At 45.0% G+C, this 25,811-nt stretch overlaps 1 protein-coding gene and 1 long non-coding RNA gene across 6 annotated transcripts in view; one reads left to right on the forward strand and one right to left on the reverse strand.

Moving 5' to 3' along the window:
* Positions 1-25,811, reverse strand: part of Dip2a (disco interacting protein 2 homolog A) — an 83,431-nt gene that overhangs the window by 44,837 nt on the left and 12,783 nt on the right. For 3 of the 4 annotated variants that reach the window (XM_031346592.1, XM_031346591.1, XM_031346594.1), the window contains exons 2-6: positions 19,182-19,253; positions 12,944-13,054; positions 10,948-11,067; positions 9,094-9,321; positions 3,703-3,831 (exon numbers count right to left, since the gene is read on the reverse strand). In XM_031346592.1, the coding sequence (XP_031202452.1) occupies positions 3,703-3,831; positions 9,094-9,321; positions 10,948-11,067; positions 12,944-13,054; positions 19,182-19,253 (660 nt within the window). The remainder of the gene's footprint in view (positions 1-3,702; positions 3,832-9,093; positions 9,322-10,947; positions 11,068-12,943; positions 13,055-19,181; positions 19,254-25,811) is intronic. The other variant, XM_031346593.1, reaches the window with a different exon arrangement.
* Positions 9,155-25,811, forward strand: part of LOC116074280 — a 28,703-nt gene continuing 12,046 nt past the window's right edge. For both annotated transcript variants that reach the window (XR_004112163.1, XR_004112162.1), the window contains exon 1: positions 9,155-9,266. This is a non-coding gene — a long non-coding RNA (uncharacterized LOC116074280). The remainder of the gene's footprint in view (positions 9,267-25,811) is intronic.

Below are 25,811 nucleotides of genomic sequence, written 5' to 3' on the forward strand. Positions count from 1 at the left end.
CGCCTTTAATCACAGCTCTTGGGAAACAGAGGCAGAAGATCTCTATGAATTTGAGGTCATCCTGGTCTTCATAGGGAGTTCCAGGCTAGCCTTGGCTACAAAGTGAGACCCTATCTTAGAAGGAAAGGAAGAAAGAAGAGAGAAGAAAAAGAAGAAATTTTTCAGTTTAATTTTACATTTAAAAAAAAAAAAAGGAAATTACTAGGGCTGAAGAGATGGCTCCACAGTTAAGAGCACTGGCTGTTCTTCCAGGACTCAGGTTAGATTCTCAGTGCCCACATGGTAGCTTACAAACATCTGCAATTCCAGTCCTTGGGGATCTGATGCCCAATTCTGGCCTTTGTGGACACCAGGCACACATATGGACAAACATGGTGCTGGAGCAGTAGCTAAAATTACATCCTGATCTATAGGCAGCAGGCGAAGAGAAAAGGGGGGGGGGGAGCTTCTGAAACCTCCAAGCCCACCTCTAGTGACACACCTCCTAATCCTTCTAATTCTTCTCAAACAGCTCCACCCCCTGCTGACTTATCATTCAAATATACTAGCTGAGCTGATGGGCCATTCTCATTTAAAGCACCACACTGCACAACAGGCTAACAGAGACCATGCCCTACTACTGTACCAGTTGTTCTATCTTGCTCCTCCTCTTAGAAGATGACCATATACATCGCTTTCTGGTTATCCTTCCTGTGTCCTACTATGAAGGAGTACAGACACAGTGTGATTTAGCATCTTCTTTCTTACACATGTGCGGACGGCTACAGACGTCCTTTGACTTCGCTTCTCCATTTACCACTTGGGAAAGCACTTCAACAGGCTAAACAGGGAACCTTCTCGTTCACTCTGACAAGTGTACATCCTCTACTGTGTGAACCTACGACCTTTCCTGAGCCAACTTGTGAGGCTTCGATCATTTTATATAGTTTCTAATACAATTAAAGCCAGTGCTGAAATGTATGACTGCACACATCCATTTCCTTAGTGTTGAAGGAATAGGCTCAGGAAAAAATTCCTAAATTGGTTTGTTCGTTTCTTTCCTGGCTCTTGTGACAAAATACCCTGACGAAACCAATTCACAGGAAAGGGATTTATTCTGGGACAGTTTAACAGGATACTTCCCATTTTAGTGACAGAGACTTAACTGCAAGAGCTTCAGACAGCTGGCTTCGCGGCATCCACAGTTTAGAAGCAGGAGTGAGAAGAGCACATCCTCACTCACTTTCTTTCTCCTTCTTATGCAATCCTGGACCCTAGCTCATGGAATGGTGCTGCCCACGTACAAGGTACACCATCTCCCCTCAACCAACCTAATCTAGACAATCCCCCAGAGGCATGCTCAGAGGCCTCTTTAGATTTTTCACGAAATTCAATTTTTCTTTTTTTTCCCTGTCTTTGATGTCACATTCAAGAAAATACAACATAGGGGCTGGAGAGATGGCTCAGAGGTTAAGAACACTGACTACTGCTCTTCCAGAGGTCCTGAATTCAAATCCCAGAAACCACATGGTGGCTCACAACCTTTTATAACAGGATCCGATGCCCTTGTCTGGTGTGTCTGAAGTGTACTACAGTGTACTCATACAAATAAAATAAATATTAAAAAAAAAAGAAAGTGCAACATAATAAAGTTGATTCCCCAAGGTTTCCTTTTGATGGTTTAATAGTATTATTAGGTCTTTGATCCATTTTACTTTTATATGTAGTATTAGAAAAAAGTCTAAGTTCAGTGTTTTGTATGTGGATATCTCAGTTTCTGAGTACCATTTGCTGAAGACTGTCTTTTTCCTATTGAATGGTCTTAGCACCCTTGTTAAAATCATCAGATGGAAGGACCTTCAGTGGGAAAAGCGGCTTGCCACTAAGCCTGATGGCCCGAGCTCAATGCTCGGCACTCACACAGCTGAAGGTTCTCCTTCCATAACTGACTCCACAAGTTGTCCTCTGACCTCCAAATGTGTATCATGGTATGTGCAAGCACATGTATGTACACACTCATATACAATAAATACATAGACAGATAAAATGTGATTTCAAAAACCATGTGATCATACACATGAGGGCTGATTGATGAGTTTTCTGCTCTGTTCTGGAGATGTAGAGAGCTGTCTCCATGCCAGGTCTACATGCCCTGATGGCTCCTGCCCTGAGATCAACCTTAGAAACAGAAGCAGCCTCAGCTCCACTCTTCATTTTGAAGATTATTATGACCATGAATTTTTAGGGTAAGTTTATATTATGACCATTTAAGGTTCCATGAATTTTTACAGTAAGTTTATTTCTGAAAAAAAAAATCACTGAGATTTTCACAGGAATTATATGATGAATTTATAGACTGCTTTGAGTCACTTTAATTTTTTTTTAATAGCAGCTGCAATGCCACTTTTTTTAAACAAAAGATTTATTTATTATATGTAAGTACACTGTCCCTGTCTTCTGACACAACAGAAGAGGGCATCAGATCCCATTACAAATGATTATAAGCCACCATGTGGTTGCTGGGAATTGAACTCAAGACCTTTGGAAGAGCAATCAGTGCTCTTACCCGCTGAGCATCTCTCCAGCCAGAGTCATTTTAATTGAACTGGTCTTTCTGTGATGGCTTTGTACCTTGCTACTTCACTGACGTCACTGTTACTTCTTTCTATCTGTGTGAACCTGTTTATCCTTTGGCTTTGCACATGAAAACCTGCATCACCTAGAGAGACTTTTACTTCCTCCTTCCTAACTAGGATGCCTTCTGTTTGTCTTTCCTTTGCTTAGTTTTTCTGGCTAGGGCTTCTACTTGGTCGATAAGTAGAAGCGTCGCTAGAGTAGGCATTCTTGCTCTGCCTCACCGCTCTGTGTCTTGATCCACTCACAGGACACTCTGAAATCGCCTCTCTGAGAGCTAGCCTTCAGCTTGCATCTCTCTACTGTTTGTCTTCCATGTATGCTCAGTCGTATGTTTAGCATTTCTTTCCTTCTACTTTAGATTTATTTTGTTCTTCTTGTTCTACTTAAGGAAACTCTTAGAACACTGGGCTCAGCCAGTTTTCTTTCTTTCTTTTTATTTTTTTTAAAGATTTATTTATTTATTTTATGTATATGAGTACACTGTAGCTGAACAGATGTTTGTGAGCCTTCATCTGGTTATTGGGAATTGACTTTTAGGACCTCCGCTCACTCAGTCCCTGTTTGCTCCAGCCCAAAGATTTATTTATTATTATAAATAAGTATACTGTAGCTGTCTTCAGATGCACCAGAAGAGGAGGTCAGATCTCATTACTGGTGGTTGTGAGCCATCATGTGGTTGCTGGGATTTGAACTCAGGACCTTTGGAAGAGCAGTCATATTTTCTAATATTATTATTTGAAGCTTTAAATTCCCTCACATCATTCTCTGAGGCTGCATCAACTCTGAAGGCTGACAGGGATCTGAGGTGCAGTACCCAGCTCACTCTGAGTATAGGAACTTTCCACAGCGGCCTAATTCTCTTCTCCTTCAAAATCGGGAAGGGCCCTGTCTCCTAGATATCTCCAATCACTCTTCTACATGATGTCGTCTATGGTAACATTCACTGCACACTGCTTTCTGTTGATTTGCACAGAAGAATCATAAATAACGTGCTTAGCTGGAGAATGGGAATACACAAAGTCCACGCTAACTATCAGAGAGAGACCTGTACTGTTGTTTCAGAAAAGAGAGAGGTGCCTTTCTTACCATCTGCAGTCTCTAGCACGTTCCTGCCGTGCCCTCGAGGAATGCCTCGCACGGAGGCCATCTGTGGACGCTCGTAGGGTGAGTGCCCCACAAGCCCAGTGGTGACGTCTGGTGGGGCAGAGTGCAGATCTAGTTTTTGAAAGAAACATACCCAAATAACAGTGATTAATTCAGCAGGCATTAAGCTTCTATTCAAACCTGTTGGTCTAAAGTTTCACTGTCTCAACTCAGTTTCACTCCTCGAACGATACATACCTAGAACAGCCAAGTACATCAGAACTGCACAGGAAACTTGCCTCTCAACCACACTGCCTAACAAGACCATAGTTGGAAAGTTTCCCTCCAGGGAACAAAAATTAATTTGAAATAAAATGCTAATAACTGGTTTTTGTTACATTATGAAAAACAGCCTTCTAACGTCCTCAAAAGTACACTGGGTGCTATGAAGACAGCATCTTTGTAGGCCTAAGAATAAAAGCACAACATGTAGAGGATGGAGAGATGGTGGAGCAGTGAGGAGCAATAGCTGCTCTTGCAGAGGACCCGAGTTCAGCTCCCAGCACCCACAGGGCAGCCCACAACTGCCTGCAACAGAAGTTACAGAAGTGCAGAACTGCAGTGACAGAAGATACAACGCCCTCCTTTGGCCTCCTGAGGCACTGCATGCTCATCAGGGATATATGCAGGCAAAATAAACATAAACATAAAATAAAGATAAATCCTTTTTTAAAAAAAGTACAAAACACAGTTTGGGCATTAAAGATGCCTTTAATACCAGTACCTCAGGAGATGGGGCAGGCAGATCACTCTAAGTTCAAGGCAAGCCTATCTACAGGTCAAGATTCAAGGCAGCCAGAGTTACATGGTAAGACCCCGTGTCTGAAAAAATGTTTTTAATTAAATACAAAAACTACAAGTGTCCCATATGTTAGTTAAAAAATTTCTACCATGAGCCAGATGAACCATAAGTGTTGCACACCTGTAAGTCTGTTTGGGAGACAGAAGGGTCACAAGTTCAAGGCCAGCCTGTATAGTTATAACACAACCCATCTCAAATGAACAAATATTTTCTGTATTAAGAGACCACAGTCAACTTAATACATAATCAATTAATGCTGTATTGAAGGCAGATTACATAAGATACAACTTGAATTATTCCTTTCATTTTTTTTCGACATAATTTTTTTGTTTAATTTTTATGAAACAGGACTTTGATCTGTTCCAAATACTGACTATAAGTTGCTACTGAATTTTCATTACTGTTGGGCCTACTGCTATGAAAGGAATTCAGAGAGTAACTGGAGAATGCAGCGTTGTGGCTCACACTGAGTACATACACCGAGCGCAAACACGGAGCGCACACACCGAGCGCACACTTGGTGCAGCAAGCCCGTGTATGATGAAGACTGGGGACCTGCAGAATTTATATGTGTGCTCTATATCTCACTTAAGTCTCTGCTTATCTCAGGACACTGATGCTTTGATTCCGATCATCTATCACTTCATCAACTTGAATAAAATTCAAAGAAAGATCTGAATATATGGGAAGAAAAGAATATAGAGGAAAAACACACACTTGCTGTTTATATAACAGAATATACATTTTTGAAAAAAAAATCTAAAACTTCAGTGGTGGCTTTCACAGCCCATGAGAAGACCTGGTGGTGAGCAAACTTTAAAGCATGACTCTCAGGAAGACCTTCCGGTTTATAAAGAAACTTCCCAGTGTTTCCAAACCTAGCAAAGAACAACGATTGTAAAAGAATTTATGAAACTTATAATAACTCATATACTACAAGGTATATAACAGCTCTATAAACCTAAACCTTACTTTACAAAACTATCACTACAAACATTGCTTCTGAAGAAAGATGTTTTTATCTTCGTCAAAATGTTTGATGTATTTTATTTCTTCAATACAAAACTGAAACTAATGCTTAAAAAATACCTTTGTCTAGAAAGTTACACTCCAAATTTTTTACTTAATATATTGTTCTTCCTGTATTTTTTCTTCATTCAGCTGAAGAGCTAGATCAGAGCGAGGGGCTAAAATGGCAGTTTAGTAGTGAGGCCAGGAGGGGGGGTCTACACTGAATCCCCCTAGGCCAGTGACCGAGGAGCTTTAGAGTTCAGAAACCAGAGTAGTATAAATCTGGAACATTTACACACTTCACTAGTTAAGCACTCCTAACAGAAACTCTGAAATGTTCCAATGTGCTGCTCTAAATTTCAGACTTGAGATTAAGGAAGCTAAACCTGAATTTAGAAATCAAGCTAAGAGCCAAACGGACAGCTTAGTGGCTAAAATCACGTGCCATGACCTCTGACCTCAGTTCAGTCCCTGGAACACAGAGCAGAAGGAGAGAAATGACTTCCACATACACACTGTGGCACATTCATATACACACACACACACAACACACGCACACACACACACGCACTCACACGATCCTGTGAACACACACACACATACACACACACACACACACATACACACACACACACACACACACATGCACCCACACACGCACACACACGATCCTGTGCACACACACACTGTGGCACATTCACACATGCACGCGCGCACGCGTGCACACACACACGCACGCGTGCACACACACACGCACACATGCACACACGCACGCACGCACACGATCCTGTGAACACACACACTGTAGCACATTCACACACGCACACACGCATGCGCACACTCACACACACACACTCACACGCACACATACACACAAAGTAACAAAGCTGGGTCTGCAGGTAAAGGCAATAACCTCCAAGCGTGATGACCTGAGCTCACTCTGCAGACACTGCATGGTGGGAGGAGAGACCTGAGCTCACTCTGCAGATACTGTATGGTGGGAGGAGAGACCTGAGCTCACTCTGCAGACACTGCATGGTAGGAGGAGAGACCTGAGCTCACTCTAGACACTGCATGGTGGGAGGTGAGACCTGAGCTCACTCTGCTAGGAGGAGAGACCTGAGCTCACTCTAGACACTGCATGGTGGGAGGAGAGACCTGAGCTCACTCTGCTAGGAGGAGAGACCTGAGCTCACTCTGCTAGGAGGAGAGACCTGAGCTCACTCTAGACACTGCATGGTGGGAGGAGAGACCTGAGCTCACTCTAGACACTGCATGGTAGGAGGAGAGACCTGAGCTCACTCTAGACACTGCATGGTGGGAGGAGAGAACCTACAAGCTTCCCTCAGACCTCCACCCATGTACCTTACACACACATGCGTGCAAAATAAATAACTTAAAAATGTATTAAAAATGAAAAGAATAAATAAATAAAATTTAGAAGTCAAGCTAACTGCGTTCTTCAGTTCTCTAAAAGTATACCAAAACTACATTTGCAGTAAGGTATTAGAAACAATCAATGCTAGGCTGAGCATGTCGGAGAAAAGGACTCTCACAGCACACCTGCAGGAGACAGGATGGATCGCCCATCGGCACAGGCAGCAAAGCTACCTTATACACACCTACAGCCACATCCTCTTTAGAGAATGAACACATCTAATGCCAACATACACCGTCGTAAGTTCTCGTTAAGATATGCACAGCGTAACCCCCGGATCCCTGACGGCTGTCTGACAGAATGCTAAGAGCCAGGGCTAGTTTGGCGTGCTAACCGTGATCAAGGAGAGACAGCTTGGCAGTGGCAAGCCTTTCATGCTGTGTGCGCTTGGGTCCTACCCCTTAGAAAGAACCTCCGAGAGTGGAGACAGGAAACTGAGCATTACTCAGAGGGTGAGAGAGCGTGCTCGGTGACCGCGAGAGCCTGAGTTCAGCTCCCAGGACCCACGTAAGGAACAGGGATGTGCGAGACTATAGCTGCAGCACTAACTGACTCTCCAGTGAGGCTGCTGGCAGCCAGCCTAACTCCAGGATTAGTGAGAGAACCTGTTCAAGGGAAAAGGGTAGATTAAACAGGAGAGTCAAGGCTCTTGTCTAGCCTCCCCAAATACCTATAGAGGGGTGTGTGTGTGTGTGTGTGTGTGTGTGTGTGTGTGTATACACCTCTGTGTGTACCAAATAAACAAGTAAATATAGAACAAAACCAAAATAAAAACCTCCAGAGAAACAGGAAAGCAAAGTAATAACTGCTTTCCTGCCCCAGACTGTCAAGATTCCTTGAGGAAACATATACCACAGCCAACAGCCACACAGGAAACAAGCAAGCCACAGACCCTGGAGGCAGCTGCTCTAATGGCTACCTCCTCTTGTGGCCCGGCGCTGCTCTGTGGGCAAGAAGCATGATGTGGCAGAGGAAGCTCGAGTCTCCCCAGGACACATGCTGCAGTGGAAAACAGATGTTCAGTAGATTACAGGAACCCCGTGCAGAGACTCGAGAAATAAAAATCAAAGAGCCATACTGACGGGCCCCACGGAGGATGTTGAGACAAACCACAGGCTACCAGAAAACCCCTGCCACTCACCCCTAATCTAGCCCGCACAGCAGACAGGAAAAGAATTCAGAAGATGGTCCCAGCACCACCTACCGTGGCTTGCAGAGACCCTTACTGCCCCACCAACCAGTCCTGACACACTGCAAGTGCCCACCACCCCAGGGCCTGCAGAATGAAATGAAGAGGCAGCAACAGCTCTGGTACCAGGACCCTTCCCCACTAAGCGGGGAGATCTCAGGCAAGCTGCCCTAGTTCTCTTTTAAGGTCCTGGGACATAAATGTTGGTGGGCTTCACATACAGCTAATTGCACAACCACTTACATACTGGGCTTCAGATGGCTCAAGGCACCTTTCTAAGATGTCTGACATCCAAGAGCTTCACACGGAGAAGCCTCCTGTATCTTAGGAGAGGACCGCCATCTTGTCTCTAGGGAGACTGTCTACAGGAAGAGAGTCAGATGGGAGCTATGGCCTTAGTGCTGGATCAGGGCCGACGCACAAGGACAGCAGACAGCCCTTAGAGCCACATATGCAAAGCCCCAGGAAAAACAGTGACTGGAGAGCCAGGCTCAACCACCTGGAGAACAGAAAAGGACCACAGGACATCAAGAGACCAGCATGCTGCTGAGGCCTGGGACACACCCCACCAGTCTGGAACTGCCAGGCCACAGGATTATAAAAGTGCTTCTGTCCCTAAAAGACACGTTCCAGATAAGAAAGAGTTGGATCTGGATAGAGACAAAAATTTAGCAACAGAGACATTTTGTTCTACCTAATCTGGGTGCCAAGCTATCCGAGTGTGACCCCATTGTGATCAAATGTGATTATTAAACGCTAAAAGCCAGCTGGTATCTCAGGCAGACAAGGCACCATGTGACATCTGGCTCATGACCTCAGTCACTTGACAGTGGTCCTCTGTCCCAGACAATCCTGACCCTTCCCAGTGGGTGGGGCTGGGTGGCTGTTACTGACCTATGTGGGTGTGGGCCGTGAGGCCTGCGAGCGCAGTGGAGGCACTGGGAGCAGCAGCAGGTCTCCCTCCTGGGGGAGAGGAGGTGGAGGATGCGGAGGATGAGGTGGACGAGCCCTGAATGACCCTGTCGAGCCAGGGCTCGATGCCGGAATGGCTCTGGAGCAGAGCAGAGGTGAGTCGCCCAGGTCGCCGTAAAGAGCCCTCATCTTCTGAGGCAGATGACGTGTCTGTGGTTAAAATAACGATGACAAGCTTGATGAAAGGATGGGAAGAGGGAAAGGATCTCCCACTGTCTCCAGGCCTGACGCACAGCTCTACTGTGCACACTAAGTAGGCACCTGGAAAGTCACTTCAGTTTAGAAGGGCACATAAGAAGTCCTGCTTCTGGGAAGTGATCCCATGAGTCCCAAGGTCCCCAGAGAGGTCTTGGCCACTGGACGCCATCACACATGAGGAATGGAAACAGCTTTTGTCCCCTAAAGAAGTCCCAATTGTGATGTGGTCTGTGAGCGTCCAGCACTCACTGCTGTCTGTCCAGAGTCTGGCACCACATCCACAGATCAGCATCCTAGAGGTGCCCAGCCACAGCCCACACTTCACATCCTAGTCTGTGCATGAAAGCCGCAGCCCTGCAGTTGCTATGGGAGACTGCGGCCCTGTCTACATCTGTGTTCACAGGGAACACAGGAGAAGTCACTCTGGGAAGAATCCCTTCCTCAATATAATCGCTCTGGCTCATAAAATTGTTTGTGATCTAAAGTCCCATCAAGTCGGCATGCCTGTATTTTACTATGGGTTGGCAGTTTTTAAAATGTTCTTTACTGTTGGCTGGTGCCTATAGCTTTACTTGAGACAATTTCTAAAGACTTCCCTCCACCATAAGCTTCCATTTAAAGGGAAGAAGCACCCTACCGAAGCTACCAGGTCACCTTGCAAATCTTGGACGTTCTGGTCTTTACTGGTTTATTAATTCCAATTGTGTCAGGTCAAAAATGATTGTCAACTTTTCTTTTTTACTCAGTAGCAGGAGGGGCAGCTATGGCAATGCGTGGATGGGAAGCCAGCAGACCTCAGCACTCACTCTGGTTTAACAGGCCATTCAAAAGAAACCTCACTCATCTACACATTTTCCTTTCCGGTCACTGATAAAATGAGCATTTTAAATGGTCCAGTTGGAGATGGGGCAGACTGGGAATGGGGTGCAGAGGCGGAGGTACAACACGACAAGGGCAAAATTAGAGTAATTTTAAAATTCAGTTTGAGGACTCTGCACATTCCACTAAGTGCCTGGTTTTGGTTTATGTCCTTATTTAAAAAGTAAAAATCCTTCACAGGGCCAAGGGCCTCTCCTCCCATTGATGATTGACTTTGCAATCCTCTACTATACACATGCTGCCTGTAGGGGAATGCCAGGGCCAATAAGTGGGAGAGGGTGGGGTGGCAAGCATGGGGAGGGGGCAGGCAACAGGGGTTTGTTCTTGTTGTTTTTGTTTGTTTGTTTGTTTGTTTTTTGGACGGGAAACTGGGAAAGGAGAAATCATATGACATGTAAATAAAGAAAATATCTAATAAAAAAATCATTAAAAAAAAAGTAAAAATCCATACAAAAATCCCACTATGATACAAATACCTACCCAGATTTTGAAAAAAAAAAAACAAAACAAAAAAACAAGGATACTATAGATTCATAGGTAAGGACTACACACACACACATGAAAACATTTTTAATTTACAAATTTCTCAAACCTGTAGCACAGGCTCTAAAGGATATTCCAATTCAATGAAAATAAATATTATACCGCCAGGCCTATGACACACTCATCAGAGCTCTCTCGGACACCATTGATCAATACCTGGAGGCGTGTAGGTTTCCACGGACGAGTGCACGAGGGCAGACCGTCGTTTTGAAGGCATGGGCATCTTCCTCTCTTTGTATTTGGCCAAAGCTGCTTGCACGGCTTCTGTGTGAACATCTGCACAGGAGCAATGGGTCTTTTTACTAGAGACGTTACAATCTGTTTTTATGGTGGTTTACCCCGAACAGAAAAGAAAAGAAAGAAAGGTCTGCCTGCCCACTTACCCCTATGCCTCAGACTTTCTGTAAATATTACTTTGCTTGAGGATTCGACTTTTGCACTTGATAAATACTTTTAGCACCAGCCTAGCTAATCAGTAGGTCAATCGGAAGGTTCACAGAGCAAGCAAGCAAGCAAGCCAGCCAGCAAAACAAAACAAGTAGACATATTTTGAAAACAACATCCTGAAAATCAGTGTGAGCATCTCAAATCACTTCAGTAGGTTCCCACTGAGGATGCTTCAACGTTGGTGGAACATGTGCCTCAGCCAATTCATGTATTATTTTTAAAAAAGTAAGTGCATTGCAATTAAGGAAGATACATTCATGCCAGGCCTCCACATACATACAAAGGTGTGCGCACCTGAATGCACACGTGCACAGCACAGTAGGTAAGAGTCCTTGTGCATCTTGTACAAAGCCCTGGCCTCCACCCCAGTACCACATAAAGCAGGCATTTTAGTACGCGCCCAGGCTGTCACTCCCCAAGGTGGAAATGAGATGGTCAGAAGTTAAAGGCTGTATTCCACTGCATAGTAAGTTCTAGGCCGGCTTGAGCTACATGAGATTGAGAACTTGTCTTAAAATAAAAAGGGGGGTGGGAGGGTGGAGACAAGACGGATCAGCAAGTAAAGGTACTTATGACCACCACGCCTGTTTGATCCCTCGAACCTACAAAGTAGGAGAAAGACCAACTCCTGCAAGCCATCTCTGGCCTCCACATGTGAACCGTGGCAGACATGCACAAACACACACATGCACACACGCATGCACACGTACATACACACGACACATATACACACACACATGCACACACGCATGCACACGCACATACACACAACACATATACACACACACACACATGCACACACGCACACAGCAAAACCGGTTTTAGAGGTAAACCAAAATCAAAGTAAATTTAAATATTACCTAAATATTTATAAAAAGCATTACCAAATAGTGGAAATTTTTAATTAGCAGAAACTTTAAATTATACTAGTCATATAGCTACTTCCATGTACACAGATATCCCTGAGTCTTCCCAGAGCTTCTGGGGGAGAAGTAGATACAAACAATAAGCATGCTGTCCTGATAGGCAGGAGGGGAAGGGTTCTCCAGAGACTACAGAGAGACGGCTTAGTCAGTAAAGGGCTTGCATCGCGAGCATAAGGATCTAGAACACATATTTTAAAAATATAATGCTTATAATCACAATGCTAGAGAGGTAACAATAAGATCGCTGGACTCACTGGCCAGCCAGGCTAGCCTACTTGGCAAGTTAAAAGCTTAAAAAGAAAAAGAGGAAAAGAGAACGATTGCACCTGCATATGCTTAAATGCACACACATGCAAACGCATGCAAACATGCACACACACACATGCACACACACACATGCACACACACACACACACACAAACTTTGCATGCAAGCAATATGTGAGAAAACTGAGACATCAAAATAAACTATCTCAGCTGCGCCTAGTGGTGCACACCTTTAATCCCAGCACTGGGGAGGCAGAGGCAGGCGGACCTTTGTGAGTTCGAGGCCAGCCTGGTCTACAACTCAAGTTCCAGGCCATCCAGGGCTACACAGAGAAGCCCTGTCTTGAAAAACAAACCAACAAACAAAAAAACCTATCTGAAGATTCTGCTTTGATGATATCAAGTAAGAAATAACTACTTGTTATTCCAACCAGAAGCCTCAGTAGTCAGAACACTTGTCCTGCCTGCTGCTACCCACCTCCTGCTCCCGCACTTCCAGAGCTATGAACCTACCTGACCGGAAGCGCTCATCCCTCGAGTTGGTAGCCCGAGACTTCTGTGGTTTAGCTGCCGTCAGCAAGGGCCCAGGAATTCTATTCTCTGTCTGCAGACATGGGTCTACTCCTGAAACACAGTTTTACACCTTGTGTAAACAATCTGCTGTTCCCATTATAAGAAGCCCCACCTAAAACAGTGTGCATTCCTCTTATATGGCCACACGGTGCATGCTACTCTACTCCTAGTAAGGCTCTCAAAGCACAAAGAGCCTCTGGCTTGGGATTACGTGCTATGAACGTGGGTCAGACTCCACCTCCAGACTACCTTCTCCCCATATCACAAGATCTAGTCTAGCCTCTGGTTCATAAGTGTAACAATAACTACACCTCAGGATAGCCTTGGCAACATGACACATCAGTTTAACTCTCATGTGTCAGCCACAGCTCTCTAAGAGCTGGTTCCTGCATGCATTTAGGGTGTTTCATAAATCTAAAGTGGCCTGTGTTGCTTGATACTATTACCGTCCAGTGTCATCAAACTCTAAGTGAGAAACAGCCCACCGGCCATTCCTTGGTGGCCCTTAAATACACGTGAAAGGTGGAGAGGTAGAGAAGAAAACACCAAGAATAACACTGGACAGCTTCAGAGGCCAGCAACCTGGTCTAGTCTTCAAATCGGGGACCGACAGAGCATGTCACCTACTGCCCACTCATCCGCAGCTGGCCAGTGGCTGGCTCACAGTGATAGTGCCCACCCCCAGCATACGCAACAGTGAGAAATAGCGGGTACAGTTACCACAGTCACTAAGCAAAGCCCCTGGTCTCATTCCAATCCTAACCTGCTAACACCTTCAGCTGAGACTCAGAAGGAGCGAGCTTGATGTCCTTAGCTTTGTTTGAAAATGCCTTGTAAGACCAGCCAACGGATATTCCAATCTCACTGGCTCCTCCTGTCCTAACCATACCCCCAGAGCAAGCAGAATCCGTCCCGACATCCTGAGTCAGTGTCCCTCTAAGATGTCACATGAAACAACACATCGCACTCTACTTGACTCAGCTTTGCCTGTGAGTCCAGTGTCCTAATCCCAACACCAAAGTAGCCTTGTGGGAAAAGAGGAAACAGAGGCAGATGAGCCCCCCAGCCCAGAAACCAATGAGGGGACCCTCACAAGCCACCAACTCAGACCCAATCACTCGACTCTTGCTGTATCCACGAGCGCTACTCTCTGAGCTGCCCGAAGCCGCAGCGCAATAGGGCTGTGATGTTGTCTAGCAGGGCTGTTATAGAGCACTAGAGAACAAGAAATCTGTGCTTAACTCTTCCGAATCTGAGCACATGCACACACGCACAAACACACACATGTGCATGTACATACACAGATCTATGACAATACTGAACAGTGGCCCTACTGGGCGAAGGAACTACTTCGAAGTTTCACTGAAGAACACTCAGTGTCAGGCATTAAGGATCATGAAGTGGTCCATTGCACAGTGATGTATAGACACATTCCAAAACATGGCTGCCTTTATCCTTCAGACAGATGTACTGTTCAACAAAGACAACAAAACCGATCTGAAATTACTGCACAGAGGGGATGATATTTTGTTGGTCTGTTTGGAGACAGTGTCTCATTGTGTGTCCCTAGCTAGTCTGGAACTTGCTCTGTAGACCACACTGGTCTTGAACTCACAAAACTCACAAAGATCCACCTGCCTCTGCCCCCTAAGGAGTGGGACTAAAGGCATTATGTACCATACCAGGTTTAAGTTTGTTTTAAATTAGGTATATGAGGCATGGCGTGCGTGCGTGCGTGCGTGCGTGTGTGCGTGTGTGTGTGTGTGTGTGTGTGTGTGTATGTGTGTGTGTGTGTGTACACGTGAGTTTGGGAACCCACGGAGGCCAGAAGCTGGTGTCATATCTCCCTGGAGCTGGAGTTAGAGGCAGTGGTGAACTCCCTGACGTGAGTTCTGGAAACTGAACTCAGATCCTCTGTGACAGCAGGACATGCTCTTATTTGCTGAGTCATCCCTCCAGCCCCAAGAAAATACACTTCTAACTGCAGCAGGAATCAAGGGGTGACTTTCCAGGGAGGCCGCAGTGGTTCACACCATACAAGCAATGGATGTTAAGCAGTGGACCCTCACACGTGTCTCAGCGTGAGTTTAGAGAAAGCGTGAAGATTCTTCTAACGTAAGGGGACAGTTCGCTTTAATTTGCACTTCCGTATCTACTAGTAAAGTTGAACATGATTTAGTGTTTATTTTCTTATTTTATGTTATTTTTGGTTTTTTGAGACAGAGTTTTTCTGTGTATCCTTGGCTGTCCTGGAACTCATTCTGTAGACCAGGCTGGCCTCGAACTCAGAAATCCGCCTGCCTCTGCCTCCCAAGTGCTGGGATTAAAGGCGGGCACCACCACCTCCCAGCCTGATTTAGTGTTTATTACCCACTTATGCTTCCTGTTCTTTGAATTTCTTCCACCTAAGCAATTTATGTTTTTTCATATTTTGGGATATTGGATATTTCTTCTAAATATAGTTTATGATCCCAATATAGGTTCTGAATTTTTCTTGCTAAATGTATTAGTAGTTGACAATGTATTTTCATTTTAAATGAATGTTTTCTATTTCAAAATAGAAGTACCGAAAGATAAAAGCCACTTATGATCATATATTCTCAAAAGTTACAGTGCAATAAAACCAAAACTCCTTGCTAACTCCAGCTACATAAGCAGCCTCCCAAGGACACAGTAATGTCCCTGCGTACAAAGATCTTCTCAAATCCGGTGTTTGCCATTTTGTTTCCCACCTCATGCTGCCAACTGTAACCAAGAGGACTGTGGTGCGAGGAGAAAGCCGGCACCTTTATCCCTCTGCTACGACACGTGGTTGTCCTGGCAAGTGGTTGATAGTGACGTTTGGAGAAAAGCAGCCTTTATAGTTCCCTCCAGTCCCAATTTGACTGTGGCTTTTATTGTTTGTTTGGCTGACCTGGAGCTTGCTATATGGACCACACTGGCCTTGAACTCAGAGATCCTCCTGGATGCTGGGGTTAAAGGTGTGCACCACTACATCCCCAATTTTACTGTTTTTGTTTCAAATGAACAAATACCAATATACAACCGGCATCTTCAACATTAGTGTTCTGTTACTTATAAATATATTGATACAGGCAGTATAAAGCACATGCAATTTAAGAAGTGTTACGTGAGGGGAAATGAAATGTAGTCACTGCACTGTTTAAGAAACAAGGCGTCGGGGCTGGAGAGATGGCTCGGTGGTTATCAGTACTTGTTGTTCTTACAGAGGACCGGAGTTTAGTTTCCAGAACCCATATGACATCTCACAACCTAACTCCAGTTCTAGGAGATGTGACACCCACTCCTGGCCTCATAGGGATGCACATGGTACACAGAAACACACATATAAACAAAACACACATCAGAAATAAATATGTTAAGGAAGAAGCAGCAGCAGCAATAATTATTATTGTGCATTATTTATAAAATATCGTTATTATTATTGCTGTTATTGTTATTATTATTATCATTTAAAAAGCCTGGGCTAACAAGATGGGTCAGCAAGTAAAGGTGCTTACTATACCACCCTAACAAGTTGAGTTTGACCCTCAGCACCCATTTAAAAAGCCAGCTGTGGTGGCACCCATCTGTAATTCCTGCATTCCTCTGCAGAGATAGGAAGCAAAACCAGGAAACTCATCCAGAAGCTCTCAGGCTAGTGCGCAGCAGAGCAGAAACCAGAGAGGCTGCCTCAGCAAAGTGGAAGGACGGGGGCGACACCAAGAGTTTTCCTCTTTCGCATGTGTGCACACACAGGCACACGCATGCACACACACACACACACACACACACACACACACTCATTAAAGTTTAAAGAAACAAGGTTTTCGGGTGGCTGACGAGGACGCGTGCCCTACCCTGGCCAGTTCTACTTCGTGTGCCCTACCCTGGCCAGTTCTACTTCTACCTGGGAATGGTGTGCTCCATTCTAGAAACGCCTTTCCTTTTTCTTTATTATTTCTTAGGGGTCTATGCTGTACTTTTCATCATTTGATTACTTATTTTATTATTATCATTACTACTATTTCAGCCAGGGTCTCACTGTATAGCCCTGGCTATAACTCACTATGTAGACGAGACTGTCCTGGAACTCACAGAGATCCCCCTGCCTCTGCCTCCCCAGTGTCTGTTTTCAGAGCTCATGCTGGCCACACCTCTTTGTGGTGCCTTCAAAACCATCATCTCAGTGAGGTCACCACTGATGGTGTCCAGATGCTCAGGCGTTCTATGTCTGGGTTCTTCTGAGCAAGGCTGGATGGAGGTCTTGGTAGTTTGGGGTTATGTTGGACATTCTTGTGGCATCAGGTGACACAGATGCATCCACACTGACTCTAACAGGGATCTCAGGTTTGAATCTGCACTTCTTTGACTATCTGAGAAGTTAGGTGATATCATTATCATCATCACCACCACCACCATCATCATCATCACTGCTGGCTACTTTCTCCCATGAACATAGGAGAAATACCTATTTAAGTCTTTGTCCATTCTTCTCATCACATTAAGAAATCTGGACTCTTGGGGCTGGCGTGATGGCTCAGTGGGTAAAAGCACTGACTGCTCTTCCAAAGGTCCTGAGTTCGTATCCCACATGGTGGCTCACAACCACCCTTAATGAGATCTGACGCCCTCTTCTGGTGCATCTGAAGACAGCTACGCCGGAGCGAGCAGGGCTGTCCTGAGTTCAATTCCCAGCAGCTACATGATGGCTCACAGCCATCAGTACAGCTACAGTGTACTGATACACATAAAATAAATAAATAAATCTAAAAAAAGAAAAGAAATCTGGACTCTTGGTGGCACAGGCTAGCCTCCTAGTGCTTAGTTGTTCCCATGCTAGCCCCCTGGCCATTCAGATGTCCGTCTGCAGCTGCAGAAAGCCACCAGGCAGGTGGGTTGCCTGTACACTCTGGGGCCATTTCTTATATCACTTGTGTTGTCACCATCCGCCCACAGCCTGAGGCACCTTCTGATTTTACAAAGAGAAGCTATTAAGTTTAATGTATCCCAACTTGTACGTCTTTTCTTGTATGGCGGCTGTTGTACCCTTCCTGTCTTGAGATGGCAACACTCCCCTCTAAGATCTTCCCAAGGCTCTACAGTTTCTGCATCTCACCCTTGGGCCTAACTTAGCCGAAGCTAACTTTAGTGTCTCATTTTATATACTTTACATAGGTACTGGGAGCTATGCCAACACCCTAGCCAAATACTACTTTTCCTAAACTAAGGCCGTGTGTGTGTGTGTGTGTGTGTGTGTGTGTGTGTGTGTGTTTGTGTTTGCATGCGTGCGCATCTGGGCCAGCCTTTCTGTTCCACTAGCCACCTGTCCTTGCAAAGTAACCTATTCTTAGGGACAATGGCCTTAGAAAAACTCTCTCATTTTAGATTTCTTCATTTTAATTGATTAATTAAATCTTAAATCATTTATATAATAATTCTTAATAACTAGCCAGACAACTCCTCCCACCCCGCTTTGAATCTCTTGACCTTTTGTACTTACGACATACATTTTAGAATTAGGTCATAAAGTTCTATTAAAAATATCCAAAATAATGAATGTGCCAAATCTACAAATTAATGTGCAAAGAATCCAAAAATTTATAATGTGTCCTTGCCTACTAGGAAAATATATCAGGCCACTCTGTGACCATAGAAATAGAATAAATCCTATTTGGGAGTGAGACCTGTATCAAGCCAAAGCTGTACATTATAATCTACGCCTTTGGATTTCGTTATTTAAAAACAGACATACTACTGAGCCCTTAAGAAAATCTGAAACATTAGCCAATTTTTAAAATCCCAAATCAGTTCTTCCTTATTATCTTATTATTATCAGTTCTCTGTTTGCACTGTTGGGGACTGGACGGACCCAAGACCTATCCCATGCTAGCAAGGATTCTACCACTAAGCCACGCCCACATCCCATGCTAGCAAAGGTTCTACCACTAAGCCACGCCCACATCCCCATGCTAGCAAGGATTCTACCACTAAGCCACGCCCACATCCCATGCTAGCAAGGATTCTACCACTAAGCCACGCCCACATCCCATGCTAGCAAAGGTTCTACCACTAAGCCACGCCCACATCCCATGCTAGCAAGGATTCTACCAGTAAGCCGAGCCCACACCCCAGTATCAAGTTCTACGACCACAGTGGAAGGCCACGCTGTCCATACCTTGAATGAGGGGGATGTACCGAGCCAGCAACTTTGCCCTCTTCTTCTCATATCCTTTCTGAGTGATGTCACCTACAACAACAGTGGGAAAAGAGAATTTCATGACTTGTAACATTCTGAAAACATCTGTGCATATGTGGGAGGGTTCATAGGTGTCTGTGTGTGTATGTGTGTGAGAGTATGCATGCACAAATGTACACATGGAGGCCAGAGACCAATCTTAGGGGCTTGTAACTATTCACCTTGTCTTATGAGCCGTCTGTCTCTTAGCCTGAAACTAACCGGGGCTAGGTGGGTTGACCGGTCAGTGAGCCCCTGGGATCGATCCCAGGGACTATTCTCTTCCCTGAAGCTCACAGACTAGCGAGTCTGGAGTATGCAGCAGCAAGAAGAGACCCTGTCTCAAAGAACACACGTGAGGACTGACACCTGGGGCTGACCTCAGACCTCCACACATGCCACCTTGCCCCACTCCCTGGCATACACAAGTTTTTAAAATGTATAATCTAAAAACTACACATGGATGCCTTTTGAGAGAGTAACTAGGTAAGTTAGCTGGGATGAACTCAAGTCATGGAAGACAGCAGGGAGGAGCACACTACTGAAGGTTAGCACATTGGGCAGAGCTCCTGAAGATTAGCACATTGGGCAGAGCTCCTGAAGATTAGCACATTGGGCAGAGCTCCTGAAGATTAGCACATTGGGCAGGGCTCCTGAAGATTAGCACATTGGGCAGAGCTCCTGAAGATTAGCACATTGGGCAGATCTCACGTACAAGTCGCTGAGTGAAAGGAGCCTGGCTCAAAGGCTGTATACTATTTATACATTATTTTATATAATGACACTCTAGAAGAGTTAAAACCACAGAATCAAAATAGGCAATGGTTGCCAGCAGCTAGGGAGGGGACTGTCAGGGGACACGGAGTCTGGGATGGTGTAAGACTTGCATGACTCAAATCTAGCAGGAATTACTCAACTGTATTCACCTGTCAGGAGCTTACAGAACTCCACACTGGGAAACAGAATCTTATTGTATGTATCTTACTGTATGTATACTTTAATTTTTTTTTTTTAAAAAAAAGGTGATCAGTGTCTCCTAGAAACTTGTCAAAATATAGACTCCAAGGCTGAGTTCGGTCTGCTCTTCCAGAGGACCTGAGTTTGGTCCCCAGAAACCATGTGACAAGCTCAGAACTGATTGCAAGTCCTGCTCTAGGGGGTCCAATACCGTCTTCTGACTACACATGTAGTCCACACTCATACAGACAGATACACATGAGTTTGTATTGAATCTTACAAAAGACTCTGAGGTCACCCCTCAGATCAGCAGAATCCACATCTATATTTGTAAGACCCTTAAATGATACATGTGCAGGTTGAAGTATCAGAAACAACAGTAAAAGGGACCCAGAGGCCCAGCCCCCACAACCATAGTGCCCTAGGCGAGGACTCTGGGACAGGCCTGCTGTCCCCATATGGAAATGCAAGCTAAACCCACTGTCAGTGAAGTGGGAAGCGCCCTTCCCACTTTCTACTTGGTCCTAGTCTCCATGTACCACATGGCTCCTGCTCAAAACTGGGAGTGCTGTTAGTGGATCTTCAACGTTCTCATGAAGATCTTACACCACGCATGTGTGCTGCCACATGTTTTATTTCTCGCCTTTAGTACAAATGTGTATTAATACAGTTCTCACTGCCACCTTTTTTTTTCTTTTTTGCATTTTTGGTGTTTTCTAAGTCCTCCACCTTTGTCCTGTACTTTCTTCCAAACGAAAGAGTAGAAGGCTGCAGAGTATCAGAGAATACTGCTGTGGAGCATGCAGAGTATCAGAGAATACTGCTGTGGAGCGCGCAGAGTATCAGAGAGATTACTGCTGTGGAGCGTGCAGAGTATCAGAGAATACTGCTGTGGAGCGTGCAGAGTATCAGAGAATACTGCTGTGGAGCGCGCAGAGTATCAGAGATTACTGCTGTGGAGCGTGCAGAGTATCAGAGAGATTACTGCTGTGGAGCGTGCAGAGTATCAGAGAATACTGCTGTGGAGCGCGCAGAGTATCAGAGAGATTACTGCTGTGGAGCGCGCAGAGTATCAGAGAATACTGCTGTGGAGTGTGCAGAGTATCAGAGAATACTGCTGTGGAGCGCGCAGAGTATCAGAGAGATTACTGCTGTGGAGCGCGCCGCTAAGTAGCTCCTTGAGAAGAAGCCATCTTGACTGGGGGTTGTAGGTATGAAAACAGATTCTTTGGGGTGTCTGATATTTAGATCAAGCCGCACAAACGTCTTGGGTGTACATTACTCCGTAGCCAGAGAAAGATCAGTGGGACAGACAAATAATTGCCAGAGTATGAGCCAGGCTGCTGCAGAGCCCTTCCGGCTAGCCTGCCTGCTGTCTAAGCCTGCTGGGTAACAGACCGTGGAGGCAGCCAGTCCTATCCTTCCCCATCTCACTGTCCTCACGGGGTTCTGCCCCAACCCCCACAAGCAGCTGTTCTGTAGCATTTAGTGTGTCCATAACAGAGTGTCTCCTGCTATGTGTATATGTGTGTGTACGTGTACGTGTATATATGTGAGTATATATATATGTATATGTGTGTGTATATATATGTGTGTATTTATATGTATGTGTGTATATAAGTGTGTGTATGTGTATATGTGTGTTTGAATGTATGTGTATGTATACATGTGTATATATGTATGTATATGTGTATATGTCTGTATGTGTATGTGTATCTTTGTGTGTATGTGTACTTGTATCTTTGTGTGTATGTATGTATATGAGTGTGTATGTGTGGACATTTGTATATGTGTGTATGTATGTGTCTGTGTTGTATGTGTGTGTTTGTGTATGTATGTGTATGTTTGTATGTGTGAGTGTATGTGTGTATATATGTATATGTCTGTATGTGTGCATGTGTATCTTTGCATGTATGTATGGATATGGGTGTATGTATATTTGTGTGTATGTGTGTATATGCGTGTATGTATGTTTGTGTGTGTATATGTATGTCTGTGTTTTATGTGTATGTGTGTGTGTATGTGTGTGCGTGTGTGTGTGTGCTGCTTTGTGCCTATATGTTTTCACTTGGCCTGAATTTGCATTATCCTACATATAAATCTATTTCTCCTTTTGTTGTTGGTTTTTCCCCACTAAATGCTCCATTTTTAACACCAACCCATCCGACAATGAGCACATCTGATTCGCTGTTCTACCATAGGATACTTGGAGAGGCGCCATCCTCAACTCACTGGCACTAAGCACACCAGGAAGACCCTCTGGAAGGGCACTATCATCTCCCTGGACACTCGGACCTCAGCCCTCTTCACCATCACCACTGCAGCACGCACAGGGTCATGAGGTCACTCTCACCACTGCAGCACGCACAGGGTCACGAGGTCACTCTCACCACTGCAGCACGCACAGGGTCACAAGGTCACTCTCACCACTGCAGCATGCGCACAGTCACAAGGTCACTCTCACCACTGCAGCACGCACAGGGTCACAAGGTCACTCTCACCACTGCAGCACGCACAGGGTCACCAGGTCACTCTCACCACTGCAACACGCACAGGGTCACCAGGTCACTCTCACCACTGCAACACGCACAGGGTCACCAGGTCACTCTCATCACTGCAGCACGCACGGGGTCACAAGGTCACTCTCACCACTGCAGCACGCACAGGATCATGAGGTCACTCTCACCACTGCAGCACGCACAGGGTCACCAGGTCACTCTCACCACTGCAGCATGCGCACAGTCACAAGGTCACTCTCATCACTGCAGCACGCACGGGGTCACAAGGTCACTCTCACCACTGCAGCATGCACAGGGTCACAAGGTCACTCTCATCACTGCAGCACGCACGAGGTCACTCTCACCACTGCAGCACGCACAGGGTCACCAGGTCACTCTCACCACTGTAGCATGCACAGGGTCACCAGGTCACTCTCACCATTACAGCACGCACAGGGTCACGAGGTCACTCTCACCATTACAGCACGCACAGGATCACGAGGTCACTCTCATCACTGCAGCACGCACAGGGTCACGAGGTCACTCTCACCACTGCAACACGCACGAGGTCACTCTCACCACTGCAGCACGCACAGGGTCACCAGGTCACTCTCACCATTACAGCACGCACAGGGTCACGAGGTCACTCTCACCATTACAGCACGCACAGGGTCACCAGGTCACTCTCACCACTGCAACACGCACAGGGTCACGAGGTCACTCTCACCATTACAGCATGCACAGGGTCACCAGGTCACTCTCACCATTACAGCACGCACAGGGTCACAAGGTCACTCTCACCATTACAGCACGCACAGGGTCACCAGGTCACTCTCATCACTGCAACACGCACGAGGTCACTCTCACCACTGCAGCACACACAGGGTCACAAGGTCACTCTCATTAGGGTCAAGATGATACTGCATGATTTCCCTTATTAACACTGCAGCTTGTGCACAAGGCTAAAGCATAAGTGTTTTTTAAACATTGTATATTATTACTATATTTACTCTAGAATATATTCAAATGTGACTAATTTAAATCAAAATTTCCAAAAATTGAGGCAGGGTTTTACTACATAGTGCTGGAACTCACTAAGAAGACCAGGTTGGCCTTGAGCCATGCGCCTTGCCCCTGCCTCTGCATGCATACATCACCATGCCCAGCCATGGTCCTGTCTTAAGTAAATTTTACGATGGTGAAGGTACCAAAGGGCACTAAGATATTAAACAATTCAGTTACCTGCTTGATGCTCACCATAAGATAAAAGCAATCTCATTTTTTATCAACTGAGACACAGCCAGCCATAGATGGATGTTCTCATATACAGTGGGTATACATCCCATGAACTCATTCTAAGCTACATGAATCCTGACTCAAAACTGCATTTAATACAGAGACTTCCAGCACCATACCTTAGCCTGGGCTTTAAGCACAGTAGCTTTCAACAGGATACTATAAATAAACATCACAAATGGCCGACCACTGGCATGGGAAAAGATCGAACTGCAAAATTTGAGCTCTGGCTGTTGCTGACTACATATCACTTTTAAACCAACCTAAAGCTCAAAGATGTTGAGTGAAACCATTATGTCAGCAGTCATGTGTACTCTGTGTTCAAATGTAACCAGCTGCCATTATTTTTATATGCCCAACACTGACGTTTTGACTCTAAGTTTTTAGACATCATTTGTTGAGTGAGTGCCTTCATGGTCCCACATACACACTGCATAGAGCACAGCCACGTGGGGCAGGTAGGATCCCATAATGGAATCCTAGCACAGAGCTGGTACGACAGGGAAGAGGGGACTCAAATGCAAGCTTTCTAAACCCAAGATCAATTCTTTCATGGAGAACAATAAAACTCAAACAAAGAGACACACAACAGAGCCTTGTTCCCAACCGCTACACAGAATTGTGAGGCCCTGCCGGGAGGCTGAGGAAGCTGTTTATGCCTCAACATCCAGGCATCTGTGGGCTCTGGAAAGAATCCTGGCTACCCCTGGGCAGACCTCTCTGGTGGTTGCAGGGCAGGTGGCTGCTCTTCCAGACTTCTAGGAAGGTACAACATGAAGCTGCAGCCAATCACCACCGCTACAAAAGCAGGCTTAGGAGTCCAGAGCCCATGAAGGCACTCACTCACCAAATGACATCTAAAACTTACTGTCAAAAGCATTGAATTAGTCTACAAAGGTGGCCAATAAATGCTGTGGGTGATAGCCAATAGCTGTCTACTGCCTAACTATTCATCAGAAAAAGATCCTGTCACGCATCTTTAGTACAGACTGCTGGCTATGCAAAACATCCTGATACTTGACATGATCCATGAACTCCTACCAAAGAAATAGACCAAGCCAAACAACAATAGAGAATGATCTTCCTCTGATAAAAGTAAAGGTACATACATACATACATACATACACACACACACACACACATACATACATACATACATACATACACACACACCCATACTACCTACATTTACATATACATTCACACACACATACATACACATACACATACACACATACATACACGCATACATACACACACAGGATACATACATACATATATACATACACATATATACACACATATACACATACACTCACATCAGTGTAAACTATCTGCATGTGCAGAATATATTGCAGGGAGGAACAACAAACCACAATCCTGCTTATTTGGCTTCAGGTAAGGTGACAGACAGATTTCTATTTTCATTCCATACACTTCTGAACATATTCTTTAGCATAAGAACCACATGCCCTTTAGTATGTGGGAATGTGTGGAAGATGATCTGGCAAGGCTTTGGTTACAGATGTTAGTGAAGAAAGCTATAAATTCTAGGTGTTACTTCTGAAACTTCTTATGAACCTGAAATTATTTCAAAATAAAAAGTTAAAAAATATTTGCAGTAAACTATATAGAATTAGCGTTCTTTTTAAAATTTACTTTGATTTTATGTCCATGAATGTTTGCCTGCATGTATACATGTGTGTCATGTGTGTGTTTGATGCCTGCAGAAGAGGGCACTGTATCCCCTGAAACTAGAGTTAGGAACATTTGTGAGCCACCATGTGGGTGCAGAGAATCAAACCCAGATCCTCTGCAA

This window comes from Mastomys coucha, unplaced genomic scaffold (genome assembly GCF_008632895.1).
Source record: "Mastomys coucha isolate ucsf_1 unplaced genomic scaffold, UCSF_Mcou_1 pScaffold3, whole genome shotgun sequence".
NCBI lineage: Eukaryota > Metazoa > Chordata > Mammalia > Rodentia > Muridae > Mastomys > Mastomys coucha.